The sequence below is a fragment of the Colossoma macropomum genome, unplaced genomic scaffold, assembly GCF_904425465.1.
Source record: "Colossoma macropomum unplaced genomic scaffold, Colossoma_macropomum, whole genome shotgun sequence".
In the NCBI taxonomy this organism is placed as follows: domain Eukaryota; kingdom Metazoa; phylum Chordata; class Actinopteri; order Characiformes; family Serrasalmidae; genus Colossoma; species Colossoma macropomum.
Genome location: NW_023494792.1, coordinates 29,526,414 through 29,541,765, shown reverse-complemented (window position 1 = coordinate 29,541,765; position 15,352 = coordinate 29,526,414). Strand labels below are relative to the sequence as shown.

The following is a 15,352-nucleotide window of genomic DNA, read 5'->3' as shown; positions in this document are numbered from 1 at the left end:
CAAACAATATATTTAAGTGGATAACATACGTCTGACATGGGTTATCTACATACCCACGGTCCAGGTTCATAATGGCCTGTATTAGTGTGTCGTCTCCTGGGTCAGGGCCCAGAGCTGACAGGGATCTGGGAGCAGGGTAAGAGCCCTGTACTCGAGTGCTGGGAGGAGGACCCACTCGACTACTGCCTCTGTAAGAGAGAGGAGAAAAGCAAATGCTTAAAAATCATGGGTAAAATAAACACTGTAAGCTCAAGGTTTGACCAAAGAAAATCACATTTACACAATTTTCCTCTTACTCCCAATGTAGCCAATCAACCAACATACTTTTGTCCATTTGTATAGATAACAGCAAATCATACAGTCTCAGAAGTCACATAAGCAAGTCTACTTGAGATTACTTAAATACATGTACAAAGCCTCCATTACCTGTTAGCTACATTAGCCTCGCAGCTCCAGTACAGAACTGAAGAAACAAACTTCTAAGACCAAACAAGTCTTGGCTGATTACATTTGTATAGTGGAAAATTTGCTTTAACTTGTTTTCTGGACAAACCCTCACTTTAAGGGACATACAAGTAGGTTCATAAATGTTTGGACGCTGACAAAGTTGCATAAATGCTGCACCTTGAGCTCAATTTTAATTTAATTTCAACTCCAATAGCCAAAATAATTACATTTATAAAGGTTTAAATGAACAGTTTGGCAAAAAAATCAAGTTTACATAAACTTCCACCTACCCCAGATGTATTTGGCGTCCAAATGCGGCTTTTTTAGTTTAGAACTAGAGTGGCAAGGCTAAAATTGCTAACACTACAATGCAAATAGTCTAAATCATAACTTATAACTCTTAACCCTTAAGAAAATACATCACCAAAATGTCTTTAAAGAAGCTCAATCATCCAGGTATTCATTAAGGTTGCACAGACTCGACGATGGGATTTAGGGCACAGTATAACTGACTATGAGCAATAAAAATGAATGCAAATTCACTGCACAATATGAGCAGTGTGGACAACAACCTCAGACAACAAGGCCTCAACAAGGAATCCTTTTGTGACAAACTGCAACAATATAAATTCAGGGGAACCTGATCCAAGATTGATCCTGCTTCGTGAATACTGGCACTGGTGTCGTCTGAAATGGTGTTAACTTTTATAGCACAGAGTGAATCAAACTGTGTTCTAAACCACACTGACCAGTCTGTGCGACCTTAATGAAGACCTAGACACTATTTTTATATATACATACTTCGTATGTTTGTGTTCTAGTGTTTGTTAGCAATGTTATCTTTGTAGCCCCATTTCTAAACTAAAGAAGCAAAATTTGAACACCAAACTTGGCTGATCGACAACATCTGGGTAAGTGGAAAATAGGTTACATTAGATTTTTTCACCAAAATATTCCTTTAATCATTTCAGCAGAACTACTATCAGTAGTTATACATGCAAGATAGAATGAATTACCATCACAATTTAACCACTCAATAACAGATACCATATGCATTGCAGACTTTTTGTACTCAGTTATGGGTAAAAAAATCAAGGAATGAAACCAGCAGCACATTAAACTGTCCTGTTACGGAGTTCTTTCAGGATGTCCTACCAAGCTAGAGGAGAGAAATAACAGACTGGCCTCTTGTCCTGTATTTCTCACAGGTTAAGAGGGGGCTAAACGGGCCCCTTCAATAGTCTCCTTCACATAGCTTGTTTAGAGACCTCATGCCCCTTTCCTTTAGGGGTCAATGGTACAGGCTCTGTTTACGGGCTATTAGATAGGACGAAGGGAAGGCCACGTGTGTCTTCTACCTCCCAGCAGGGAGATGGTTTGATGGATTCTCTTCTAGTCTGACACAGGGAACACACCAGAAGTTGCAACAAATCTTCAAAAGGAAATGTAAGCACGGAGCAAGAGAGCTGTTCAAGCTCTGCCCATAAAGAGAAACCTTCAGGTTTACTTTCACACCTCCCTTTCACACCTCGCTCCTGTGGAAAAGGCCATAACTGTTCTCTCACGAGCTTTACTCCACTCACTCTTTTAACAGACAATGTGTAAAACACAAATATGCATAGAAATAATACAAGCTATAATTCTGAGACACTGTGGTAACAGCACATACTCGAAAAACACCTTTCTGAGAATGTGTGAACCTGTGTTCATTTGAAACTATGAGCTTCCAAACAAAAGAATTTCTAATGTTTATAAGATCAGTAAGTCAACCAGCTTAAAGGGCTCATACCATGGAAACGAAAACTGTTTTTGTGATGTCGCAAAACATACATATATTCATCTTTTCAGCCTACAGCAGTTTAATTGCACTCATTCACACTCAAGCTTTAAGCAGTGTTTCAGCTGTGAGTGCTTTCTGAATGATCCAGCCAATCAGAACAGAGCTCATTTACATAAAACAGTCTTAAAGGTACATCAGCAAAACAGCCTGTTGAGTGCTAAGGGGTAAAGAGAAAAATGGTCATATAAAAATGAGTTATGACTGTTTTTGGTACATAAAACCACACAAATGTTGGGGACCTCAGGAAAAAAAAAAGATAGGTTAAGCTAGATGTGGCTACCCTTACCATGTGACCTACTTAGTATATACTATTAGTATTATATTTAACATTATCCCAGCATTTTCTGCTGGTATCGGTCCGAGACTGCTGCAGGGTATCAGGATCAACGTCATCTCTAGTGACCACTGCCTTATAATGAGAATGCTAATGGAAAGGATTTTTCATCCCCCCACACTGCGGGAGCAACCCACCTCATTTAAGACTTAGCGTGTTTGTGTTAGTCACGCCAGAGGCTACACATCCTGCCTGTAAACTCCAGTTTGGTTTAAGCCACACAAAGAGCCATGGCCTCGTAAAAACAGCGCTGAGGAGCTAGCCTGCGTCCATGTCGTTCATTAACACACATCTGCACAAGGCGCAATAAAGGCCATAGTTTACACTGCCCTCAGCCTGCTTTCCCTGTTTGCTCCCTCCGGTTGCGCCGCTTATACGACTCACCGTACAGGTCCGGGGTGCAGGGGTGGGGAACGGCCAGGAACGAATTAAAGGCACCTGGTCTGGATGACCTCAGCACGAACTCTTAGCCATCTCTTGCACGCGCACACACAAATGACAAAAAAGGCCACTCATAGTGACCTCACAAAACTTTAATGACCCTGATTTTTGTTTGAAGTGTACATGACCCCGTCTGCCCCAGACCGACAGAGCAAATTACCACATGTCTGTCTTTACTACCAATATTATGCCTGAGGAAAAAAGGCTTTCAAAAAAACTTCACTTCTAAAACTCCAGTGAGTAACCAAAAGGTAATAATCACTGACCAATATATGAGACAGTGTTGAAGGTTTATAGTACGAGTTACACGCCTCCAATAGTGTCCAAACATACAGGCTTAAACTAAGTACTACCTTTAACCAGTTTTATAAGAATGAAAAGCACAGATTTTTATGCAGGCTGCCCACAGCAAAGTTAGCCTACAGCATGACTAAAATGATTAACAGACCGTGTGCATAAGTACAATAATTCCCAAGTCTACAGCTTCATCTGATGACTCCAGTGCCACCATGTGGCACAATGTGGTTATTCATTATTACTGCTTGGTTACTGCAAGCATGTGCAACACTCAACAGAACAACTGACTAATGGCTTCATTTTTCATCTGTTCACATCTGTGAGACAAAACAATGTTTTTCTTCTCTCAAAGGGCCTTTTCTGATCTGCTGCTAATCCTGACAACCGGGGAATCTCTACTGCAAGCTCTTTATTCCCTCCATGTTTTTCCAAGAATTGTTTAGTACTGTTAAGCATGGCATTTTACTGCAAATTTCAGTGCACAATTTCTATTTATTAGCTGAGGATAATATAATCATAAAAAAATCAAATGTAAAATACGAAATGTGCCATAACTTTAGCACAAGCCACGTTTTATGTTATTTTTCCAAATAATTTAAAGCAAATGTGCTTTAAAGTGCAGTAGTATGCTCTCTGTAGAGGATGTGTTATTTTATTTCTGGTAAATATTACAGTAAGAAAGAGTAGCTAGTTAGAAATTATACCAAAATTGCAATTACTTTATATTAAACGGTGAAACTTTGCACACATTTATACTGCAAATCATAATTTTTTTTGCAAAAGAGTTTAACAGAATAGAAAAAGTAGCAGTTTTGTTGCAAAACAGTTGTTAGCTGTGTTTGTTATCCTGTAGTAAGAGTTGTAGACAGCTGTCTTAAGTGAAGTGACTATAAAAAAAGCTTGTTTCAATAGAGACACTGATATGTGAACTGTGAGATGATGCCGGTACATGAATAATTCTACCAAACTGGTTCAAAGTCAGAGTGGAAACCACATTTTGGACTTTTAACGGACTTGGACTTCAGAATTATTTTGCCTAGAATGACCCTATACGACTTGGATGACCTCATACGACCCTAAGCGACCTAAGGTTTATTTTATCAAAACAACCAGTGACAGTTTTAGCTAATTTCGAGCAGAACTCAAAAATGCTATCTAGTACATGACTAGCAAACAGCTTTGAACAGTTAACTATACAATTTTTATTAAAACTGGGGATGTACTGATACCAATACCGGTATCGTCCCAATGCCACGTCATTTGCTTGTTCTCATACTCTTAAAAATGCACAGATACAAACATCCGATACCAGCTGATACCATGTGACAGAAGCCTGGTGTACGCTGCCTCGCTAATGGACAAACGACTCAAGCTGGCAGTGAGCAAGAATCTGCTTTAACAAGGATGTGTTTCTGAGCCATGGCAGTCGGACACAAAGTCGCAGGTCACTTTACACATTCCAGCTTTGGCATATTCCTGCCAGGCATACACTGTGTGACTTTTTTTAAGCACATACATACAAACATAATCACACTTAATCACTTCCTCAATACAGGTGAGACATGTAGACTAACAACACGGAGGCAAAACAGTCAACATTTGGTATGAAAGTCCGTATATGCTGACTTTACTCTGTTTGACTGAATAGAACTGCAAAGTGCTTTACAAACTTTAATATAGTGATTTTGGCTGTAGCACAGTTTTTCAGCGTGCTTGCTCAGTATGTGGGGGTGCAGCGTGTTATTTTGAATGAAACAGCTTTATTGATAGCCTGTAGACAGAGCTGTCAGTGGAGGCTGCGTTACACGTAGCATGTCAATCAGACTTTTTGTTTTAGTACATTGTGAAAATATAAATCGTAGGCTTCGCCCATAAACGATGGTCCACTGAAACGTACATTGTGAGTCACTAAAGAACAAGCCGTCTAAAATCGCACAGTGCATGTCTGGCTTTAGAAGACATCGAACTTTGATTTGACTCAACCAGCCACACAAAAGACTTCAAACGTTAAAAAAAGTCAGCTCCTCGGATTAGCCTTGGATATGACGTCACTGAGCCACAGAGACTGTTCTTGAAAGAGGAAGATGAGGATCAAAACTATGAAGTATTCTTTACTTAGCGCTTTTCTGATGTGGAACAAATTCCACTCTTCTCCACTGCAATGCTACTCGATCCAAGGTAACTAATATAGCATAGCTAGCTAATGCACATCATTTCTAATTGTAAGTAGGTTACTTAGTATGGTATCGGAAGCGGTGTCAGCAAGTAAAATGAAAACGTGTTCAGTCTGAAAAAAAATTGGTATCTATGCATAATTAAAACAATAATTTACTTAACTGTAGAAAATATGGGTTTTGGTAGTGACAATTCTGAAGGTTACAGAATAATTTTAAAACTTTAGGACACATTTACTTCAGAACAATCTGATCTCACTGCTCACCAGTGTGGCCATGACGATGAGAAGATCACTGAAAAAAATACAAAAATTAAATATTATTTTTACATGGTGAAATTTAGGTGTTAGGGTTTGGGACAGACACCTCCCAACAGAAAGTACTCTATAAATGATGATTTTGTATGTATTTAACTTGGTACTATCTTAACTACGTCTTGGGTTTAAATAGATCTTGACATAATCCTTATAAATATCTACAGTCTGAATACTTAACAGTTTTTTTTAACTGTGAGACTGTAGTTTAAGTAGAAATTGGTACTAGATTTAACTAAATTAATATCACAGAGTCACCTAAATGTTCTGCTTTTTTGGAGTACAATAAATACATCAACAAATATTAGTTTGAAATATTGATCAAATCTAAACATCTGTCCAACACTAATATTTGTTAAAGCAAACATCTGCTGACACCAATATGATTGACATTATTATGCATTCCTGCATTTCAGTTTAGTAGTAAAACAATAAATAAATAACATGTCGGATCGGCATTAGCTGAATTTAAGGTTTTACTATTGGGGCCAGAAAAAACAAGTGGTATGGTGCTTGAGAATCATCATAGCACTAAAGGCTGTTAGGTTTCAACGCATGCTCCACATGAACACGTTTACTGTTGTATTTGCCTGATCTTAAGGGGCTGCAATGGCTCCATATCTGATTTCAGAGCTTTTATTTTTAACGCTTAATAAAATAATCACACATTACGCAGATCTAGTCAATCTAAGAAACAGTAGGTATGAGTAAAACTACTAAACACTGTAAAGGAACTGAAAGGACTCTCCTTTAAGGAGACATGACAGCAACGTTTCTCTCATAGGTGCAAATGGGCACAGGTTAAACCCCCTAAAGCAAAGCAAAGCTGAAGAGAGAAAAAAAAGAGTGAATTTAATTACAGGAGACAGAGAGGGGTAACCTGGGAGGAAAAGAGAGAGATAAAGAGAAAGCCAAAATGAATCTCCCTAAACTAACCCTTCAACCCAGCAACTCTCTCCCAAGTGCGTTCCCATGAAAGCAAAGCCAAAAAAACACAGCTCTGGTATTAGCTTGACTCATGCTTCCTGTTAGGTTAAGACGTGTGTGTTAACATTTCTCTCTTTTTATGACTGAGACATACACACACACACACACACACACACACACACACACCGTTATTTTTATGTAATGTCAGGACGTCTCATCTCATATGTGTAACTTATATGTAAATATCTATGAGTAATGATAGTATTGACAGTAATGAGTAATGACTAATGGTCTACATGTAATACATACATAAATACCTATATGCAACAACTATACCCCATGCATACACACACACACACACACACACACACACACACACACACACACACACACACACAGACACACACACACAGACACACACACAGACACACACTATATTGGTTAGCCAATTACGCAGATCTAGCCAAGTTTTCACTATAAAGTCAGGACATTTTTGTCCCTGTAAATACATATACATACATACATGCACACAGTTGTAGAAAACTTTTAATGGCCGCATTACATGTTTTGTCGATATTCTAAATGAAAAATTAACACATCCTCTACAGAGAACATATTTAAATATGTAAATTTCTATTTAATTGCTGATTTTATTATGTTGGAACAAATAAAACATAAAATATAAAATGTCCCATAGCTTTCCCACAGGCCAGATTTTTTACAGAGAGAAATAAAGAGTAGCTGTGCAATAAAATGTACAGACATTCGAAACTTATTTTCAATTAGAAAAACAACAAAATATGTCATTTAACCAGGGGTGCCCAAACTTTTGCATACAACTGTGTAAACACTTCTTTAAGCATTACAATGGATTTGCACTTCCAATGGCTGAAGCAGTGCTGCCATCTGCTGAGGAAAGTGCTTAAATGTCTTTAAAAAGCTCAGGGCACTGCACTGAACATCCTGAAATAAGCCAGACAAGCTAACATTTCCTCATAAAGTCCAATGTTTACATCTTTCTAAGCTCATTTTCTGCTTAGGTCCACATGCAGACATTTAGGCTTAATACTGACAGTAAAGACAGACACATTACTTTTCCCTTGGAAAGTTAAGCTCACATGACATATAGTACAGCATGTTAATACCTGAAATCCACTTGGCGTCCGGAATGAGGCTCCTCTCTGGGCCCTCTGTAATACGGGTAGTCATCCTGCTGGGACATACAAATACAGATTTATGTCATATTTACAAGGACATACACGAGTTAAATGCGTACATATCTAAGTGAGAGGCGTGTCGTGGTTACATATTTTCTGTGGTCATGTTTCTGCAATCACTTAAGGGTTCTTTTGTGAACTGGTTCAACCAGTACCTGTGTAATTTTCGCTAGTGATTTGATTGTTGGGGCCTCTGCACTTACCCTCCGACCAGGTGGGCCACCTCTAGGTTCATTACTGAATGAATGATGGCTGTCACCATGATAACCCCTCTGATCTTCACCATGGTAGTTTCGGGGAGCACCATTTGGGTAAAAGCGAGGGCCGTCAAAGCCTCGACCATAGTCGTCATCAGGACGTCCGAAACCGGGTCTTCTTTCCCCACCAACTCCTCTTTGATATGGGGCCTGAAAAAAGGAAAATTAAGAAGGCTAGAATCAAAAGGGGAATTCCACCAATATTTAAAAAACTCTGCATAATGAAAGAGTGGTTTGTTATCCAGAGTGGTTCGATGTAAAATAATTCCATTCTAGAGACATACCCTGCCTGTAAAAGTAACTCTAGAGGAAGCTCTTATATTAAAACTTTTACAAATCCGCTGCCTGACGCCTGAGACATTGATCTACGATAAAGCATCGACCTAAAACATATATTTTTTAAAATTCGTTAATGGCGGAGACACACATGCAGTAGTACCCAAAGAAAACTTTACAATTTAGAAGACTTATCACTGTTGTACAATTATCAACTGGTGATTTTGGATAGTAAATAAAATGGTTATATTTGTGTTGCAGACATTGTGACTCCTGGTTCCTATCACCATCACTGTAAAGTAGGGGTGCGGGAAAAAAACGGTTCTTAGATGCATCGCGATGCAGACGTGAACGATTCTGAATCGATTCATAAATGTCAAAAATCGATTTTCTAAATATTTTATTTATTCCGTAATGTTGACGGAACGAAAAATGCGCAACTTGGAAGTGGGTAAGTGCAGTGCCCGGAGAGTCTGCACCATTTAAGGTGGAACGGGAGAGTTAGAAAGAGAAGTGACTTCATCTTCGCAACTTTTTAGTGTTTGACAGTCTCTCGTTGCAGATTTAACGTTACAGGAAACTGCGCCACTTATAAATGCAAAAAGTCCACTCGTCTCCAAATGTTTGTCTTAGCTAAATCTCTCTCTTTGCCTTTTCGTTCGCTACTAGCGAGGCAAGACTTCGCTGCTATGTGATCTGCAGTCTGCACGCCGTTTCTCAGTCGTGGAGAACCAGGGCTTTCGCGCTATGCTGCACACTTTGGAGCCGAGATTCAGCGTCCAGTCTTGAAAATATTTTACTGACACAGTGACCCCCCCTCTCTACAACGAGACCAAAACCGAAGTTATAAAATCACTGAATTAAACGGGTAGGGCGGCTGTATCGTGCTACGTGGACATCCATTACCAATGGATCTTATTTCACCCTAACAGCGCATTTTATCGCAGATGAGTGGCAGCAGCGTCTCAAACAAGAGCAGCGAATGAGTCTTCTAGATCACTTCCATTTGATTTATTAATAAAAGATATTGGAAGTAAATGCACTATGGATCATTACAAATACTTTGCTTTAAAACTACCAAGTCCTCAGACAGTAAGAAAATAGAAATCCTGTATAGAAAAAAAAAAAGATGCATCGATAATCGTTTTATAATCGCATCGCAGCCCTCTGAATCGTAATTGAATCGAATCGTGAGGTGCCTAAAGATTCCCACCCGTACTGTAAAGAGATCAGTACACTACACTCTATCATGAATTATTTCACATCAAACCACCCTGAATGACTGTTTACATCTCAACAACTGAACTATTCAAACTGTTTTAAATATCTGTGGAATTTCCTTTCAAAGCCTGTAGTCCTTTAAGTCAAAAAGAGATGCATGCAAAGACACCTGCACGCATGAAGACTTCAGAGAAATACAACCCCATTCCCAAAAAAGCTGGGATGCTGTGCAAAATGTAAATAAAAACAAAATGCAATGATGTGCAAATCATTTAAACCCTATATTTCATAGAAAATAGTACAAAGACAACATATCAAACAAAAGGCTGGTAAAGTTATGGAATGCTTAAAATACACCTGGTGGTTGATTGACAACAGGTCAGTAACATGACTGGGTATAAAAAACCATCCCAGAGAGGCTGAGTCTTTCAGAACTAAAGATGAGGAGGAGTTCACCACCCTGTGAAAGACTGCACGATCAAATAGTGCAACAATTCAAGAATAACGTTTCTCAACATTAAATAGCAAAGAATTTTGCTTTTCATCATCTACGGTACATAATAACATTAAAAGATTCAGAGAATCTGGAGAAGGCCAAAAACCAGTATTTGCTGGCCGTGATCATTGGGTCCTCAGGCAGCACTGCATTAAAAACAGACATGAGTCTGTAGTGGAAATCACTGCATGGTCTCAGAAAAACTTCTCAAAACCACTGTCTGTGAAAGCAGTTCATCACTGCATCCACAAATGCAAGTTAAAACTCTAAAACGCAAAGAAGAAACTGTATATAAACAGGATCCAGGAACGCTGTCGCCTTCCCTGGGCCTGAGCTCAAGTTGGTGAAGTGAAAAGTGCCCTGTGGGCCAACAAATCAAAATTTGAAATTCTTTTTGGAAATCATGGACACTGTGTCCTCCGGGCTAAAGTCCACTCAGCTTGTTATCAGTGCACAGTTCAAAAGCCAGTACTGATGATGGTATAGAGGGGCATTAGTGCCCATGGTATGGGTGACTGACACATCTGTTACATTATTTGCATATCATTGCATTCTATTTTTATTTACATTCTGCACAGCATCCCAACTGGAAATGGGGTTGTACATAAGCATGAGCTGGAAGCAGCATAAAAGTTCTTACAGCTCTTTCTGGATGGAAACGCTCCTCATACATCTCTCGGATGTTCCTATCTCTCCTGAACGCCACTAGAAGAAGGAAAAATAAACAAATAAAAAAACAACATGAGGAGTGCTGCAGTATCTCCCTGCTAAATGTTTTCACACTCACAACAAGAAAATTCATGTCAGAATGTTGCTTTTATGGTTAGACAGCAGGAAATAACAATTCTCTCAGAAAGGAATCATTGGAAAGATACAGGAATGCTGAATGCACTCAGGAAAGTGATTACAAAACATTAAAATGTAATGCAATTCAGGTTAAGACTACATAGAATTAAGTAGAATTAAATAAAAAATATTCCACCTACTTGCTTTTCTTAGGAAATGATCTTCAGCTCTATGACGCTGGCTACCTGAAAAAGAACGGCACAAAGATTTAACACCAGAAATCTTCAATTACTGAGGTTGAAGTGTCTCTATTACAGATGGAGATACATACCTTTTCTGAATTTTGAGACTTTGTCTTAGAGAAGATGGCTCAAAACAAACATCACTCCTACCTTATCCCCCAGCTTATCCCCCAAGTTCATCTCATGAATATACTGGGCTCTTCCTCTTGAGGATCCCAGTACTGATTTTTCACAACTTCTGCACAGTTCTATCTTTGGATGTAAACAGAGTCATTCAGTGTGGTTTGATGTGAAATGGTTCATTGTAGAGAAACTTACTAACTCAGATTTCCTTACAGCGGTGGTGAAAGGAACCAGTAGTCACAAAATCTACAACACAAATATAGCCATTTCATTTAACATCCAAAACAACCAGTGAACCAACACGTGTCTTCTGAGTTTTTATATAATGTTATATAATTGTAAAGTACTGGTGAATCAGGAAAAAAATGCATTTTTTGGATTATTTTGCCTCGGAGCACCCTGTATGTACTTCTTCACCTAGAATGCATTCAAAAAATATGTTTAAGGTCAAAATTTTCTCTCCAAACTATTGCAAAACTATGTTTCAGACTTAAGGCAGCATATTTTTAATTATTTCATGCAATAACCTCCTGTGAGGGAGCTTTTAGAGGCATTGTACGCTTCAGATGTCTGGTTCCTATCACGACCACATTGAACAATTCTGACTTGGTAAGTTTCTCTAGAACAGAGCATTTTACATCAAACCACTCTGAATGACTTTAACATCTTGACTGTTTAATTATGCAGAGATTTTGAAGTGGAAATCCACAACGCTAGAAATAAAGATTACAAAACTAACCACAAATGTAAGGTGATGTAGTAAAACCCCTAAAAAGGAAACAAAGTCAATCAGAGTGGTCTGATGTAAAATGCTTTGTTCTAGAGCAACATGAATTGTTCACAGTGGTGGTGATAGGAGCCAGACATCCACCTTTAAAAGCTCCCTTGCAGAAAGTGCATTGAAAGTTACATGAAAAGGTTACATATACACTGCGTTATACCTGAAACAAAATTTTTGATTCTATTAAGAGAAGGTTTTGGCCTAAAATATATTTTTAAGAGCCATTTATTGCAGAGAAGTACATGCTGTGCATTTAAGGCAAAAATACTCCCAAAAGAAAACATACTGTTTTAGTTTTACCACAATTTTACCTTTACAAAGAAAAACTCAGAAGACAGGTGTACATTCACTGGTGGTTATCGAAATTGTGACCCTTGGTTCCCATCACCACCACTGTAAAGAAATCTGAGTCTGTAAGTTTCTCTACAATAAACCATTTCACACCAAACCTGAATGACTGTTTACATCTCAAGCACAGAATTTGGTAATGCTGAACTATTGCTGTGTAAGGAAACACAGCTTTTCAGGAAGTTCAAAAGTGTGAGTCAATTTTTTTTTTAAATTTGTGCAGAGTCATCAGCACCATATGGCATCAGTTCTTATTTTCTTTTTTTCTCCTTTAGCTGTTGTAGAAAATGAAACCGTTTATCGCTACCAGCATTTAAACGTCTCTCTGTATTGATGAACACAAGAACAAAACCCAAGACCCTCTCTTTGATAGGGCCATGGTCGATATTAGGCACCATGCATACTGTTAAAAGCTAAAGTGTATTTATTAAATAAACACCGAATAGTTTTTTTCAGGATGAAACATTAAGACACAGTGTGCACCTTAGTCTCTGGTACAGCAGGGTCTGTGTAATTCTGTTTCATTTAGATTAGTGCTGATAGTGAGTGCACCATATATTTAACAGTTTAGTTCAGCTGTTCAACTGTGTTGACTTTACTGTTGTTTAGTACAACGGAGTTCAATACCTAGTTAGAAGTGGTTGATATTGCAAAAATATAACATAACAATACTTCGAGAAATTTTCACGAAACACTATATGTTTATTTTTCCAGACATCTGATCAGTTGGTTCAGAGAAAAAAGAACCAGTAACCTGTTTGGGCTACATTTTAACAAATACTATCAAAAACTGTGAAGGCAGTGTTTTCATTCAGTGTTTGGTATAGTGTTGCACTGAATCCAGGTAATGTGGACTAATTTTGCTCTCTTTATAATGAAACATGCAGTTAGCCAGTGTTTTACAAGCACTGATGATATATAGGTTAGTTACCATATGTACAGACATACTGCATTGTGAAACAACGTTTCACGGTAACGATAGGTTATATACTGTCATACCTCACACGTAGGTTCACAGGTGCGGAGTCCGTCAGCGTTGAGCCTTTACGTGCTCGGCCGCAGCAGGCGGCATGCCGCTCTTTCTCTCGCTCGCTGTGTCTGTCTGTCTCTCTCTCTCTCTCGCTGTGTCTGTCTCTCTCTCTCTCTCTCTCTCTCTCTCTCTCGCTGTGTCTGTCTCTGTCTCTCTCTCTCTCAGTCTGCTGCAGTAACACAGAGTGGCTGAAGCTACACAGCAGCAGCGGACCGCTGTTACCCAGGCAGCGAAAATAAACTATTTACAACGTCCAGTTTACAGCCACGGACAGATTCCAGATCGTGCATGAATAATTCTGCCCTTCACAGCGCTGTGAACTGTGCTCAGCTACAAAAGAACTAAAGGGAAAATATTCGTTTTGGCTAAAGCAGTTTACAAACACCACTGTGGCCACGAACGGAAAAAAGGCTCAGTCTACAACCAGCATTTCCAGTTCAAGTCACTATCAAAATAAGAGTCTCAGTCTCTCGTGTTACACACACTCGCGTACGGGGTGCGTCTTTCAAAAAAATCCTACCTTTCGAGAAGAAAGTAGATGCTGACTTCACCACCATGTTCAGTGGCTGATACCTTATATATTGTAAAATTTGTAAACTATATTTTTGTTTATATGTTTGAGAAATGGCTCAGTGTACCCCCTTTATTTGTTATTTTGTGTTTCTTTCTTCTCGAGTATGTTAATAAATAAAATAGTCTCAAGTGGGTCCCTGAACCTTATACAGTGCACTAACGTTACACCGGCCTTGAACTAATGGCTTCTACATCCAAATACTGCTATAAGAAATAACATAAAAACCAGTACTTTGGGTCCCTGCATTTAACAAACACTCACACGTAGTAAAACCTTTAGTGTCCTTTATAAGTTGCATTTGTGGTGATACAGTGTGAGGTTACCGTTGTAGTATCCAGAGTTCCATGTGTTTTCTGACTTTGCAGGTTTGGAATGTTTAAGTTAGGGGACCCCTGGTCCAAAGGCCCAAGGGTCAAGGTCCAATAGGGAATGGGCCCTTCTCTCTTCCTCTCTTAGTTCCAGATGGATGAGACTATTTTAAGTAGGACCATATGTTCTGTTCCCTTTTTCAACAACTACCACCCTATATAAGCAGCTGGTTATATTGTTCTGGAGGGGACACTTCAGAATTGGCACGGATACTTTATAGTGCTTGATACGATACTGTTTTACTTTGTAATAAACATCTTATACAAGCAAGACGGTGTCAGCGGAGACTTCTTCATCATCTTCACATCATAGCTATTTAATAAACAACAAGAATTTGGCATCACGGATTTCGGACGTGTTGTGGCTTGCTGCGTCGCCGACAGCCTTAGCGCACTTACTCCCACACCAAGCCGGCAAATAAGGTGAGCATTTCTCGTATGACTGGGCGCTGGTTCGTTCGTTGGGGCTGTTGTGTGTGTGTGTGTGTGTGTGTGTGTCGCTTGTCTTGGCTGTGTTCCAGCTGAGTCAATGGCTGCAAGTATGAATTAAACATGTTAAAACATATGAGCCTCTTGAGAGGATGTTTTTTTTATTTTATTAAATTAAATTTATGAGCCTTTTCTTTGGGGGACATTTTCAGATCTGTTAAAACCTATGACTTTATGAATTTACATAAAACATATGAGCCTCTTTCAGGTGATAAGATTTATGACCTATGACCTTTCGAGGGGGCTTTTTGAATTGGTTAAATTGTATGAGCCCCCAAGAAGGACGTTCATGATTTTGAAGAGAAGTGGAGAGAGCAGTGAGGATATTTGCATGGGTAAAGAAAAATTTATTTAATAAGTATTTAAGGTG

General features: G+C 38.9%; 1 protein-coding gene across 3 annotated transcripts in view; it reads right to left on the bottom strand.

The window, feature by feature from the left end:
- Positions 1–13,981, bottom strand: part of pphln1 (periphilin 1) — a 37,604-nt gene extending 23,623 nt beyond the window's left edge. For 2 of the 3 annotated variants that reach the window (XM_036576815.1, XM_036576817.1), the window contains exons 1-6: positions 13,521–13,981; positions 11,228–11,272; positions 10,882–10,946; positions 8,195–8,398; positions 7,920–7,987; positions 54–188 (exon numbers count right to left, since the gene is read on the bottom strand). In XM_036576815.1, coding sequence (XP_036432708.1) covers positions 54–188; positions 7,920–7,987; positions 8,195–8,398; positions 10,882–10,946; position 11,228 — 473 coding nt within the window. In that variant the 5' untranslated portion in view covers positions 11,229–11,272; positions 13,521–13,981. The remainder of the gene's footprint in view (positions 1–53; positions 189–7,919; positions 7,988–8,194; positions 8,399–10,881; positions 10,947–11,227; positions 11,273–13,520) is intronic. The other variant, XM_036576816.1, reaches the window with a different exon arrangement.
- Positions 13,982–15,352: the final 1,371 nt, after the last annotated feature.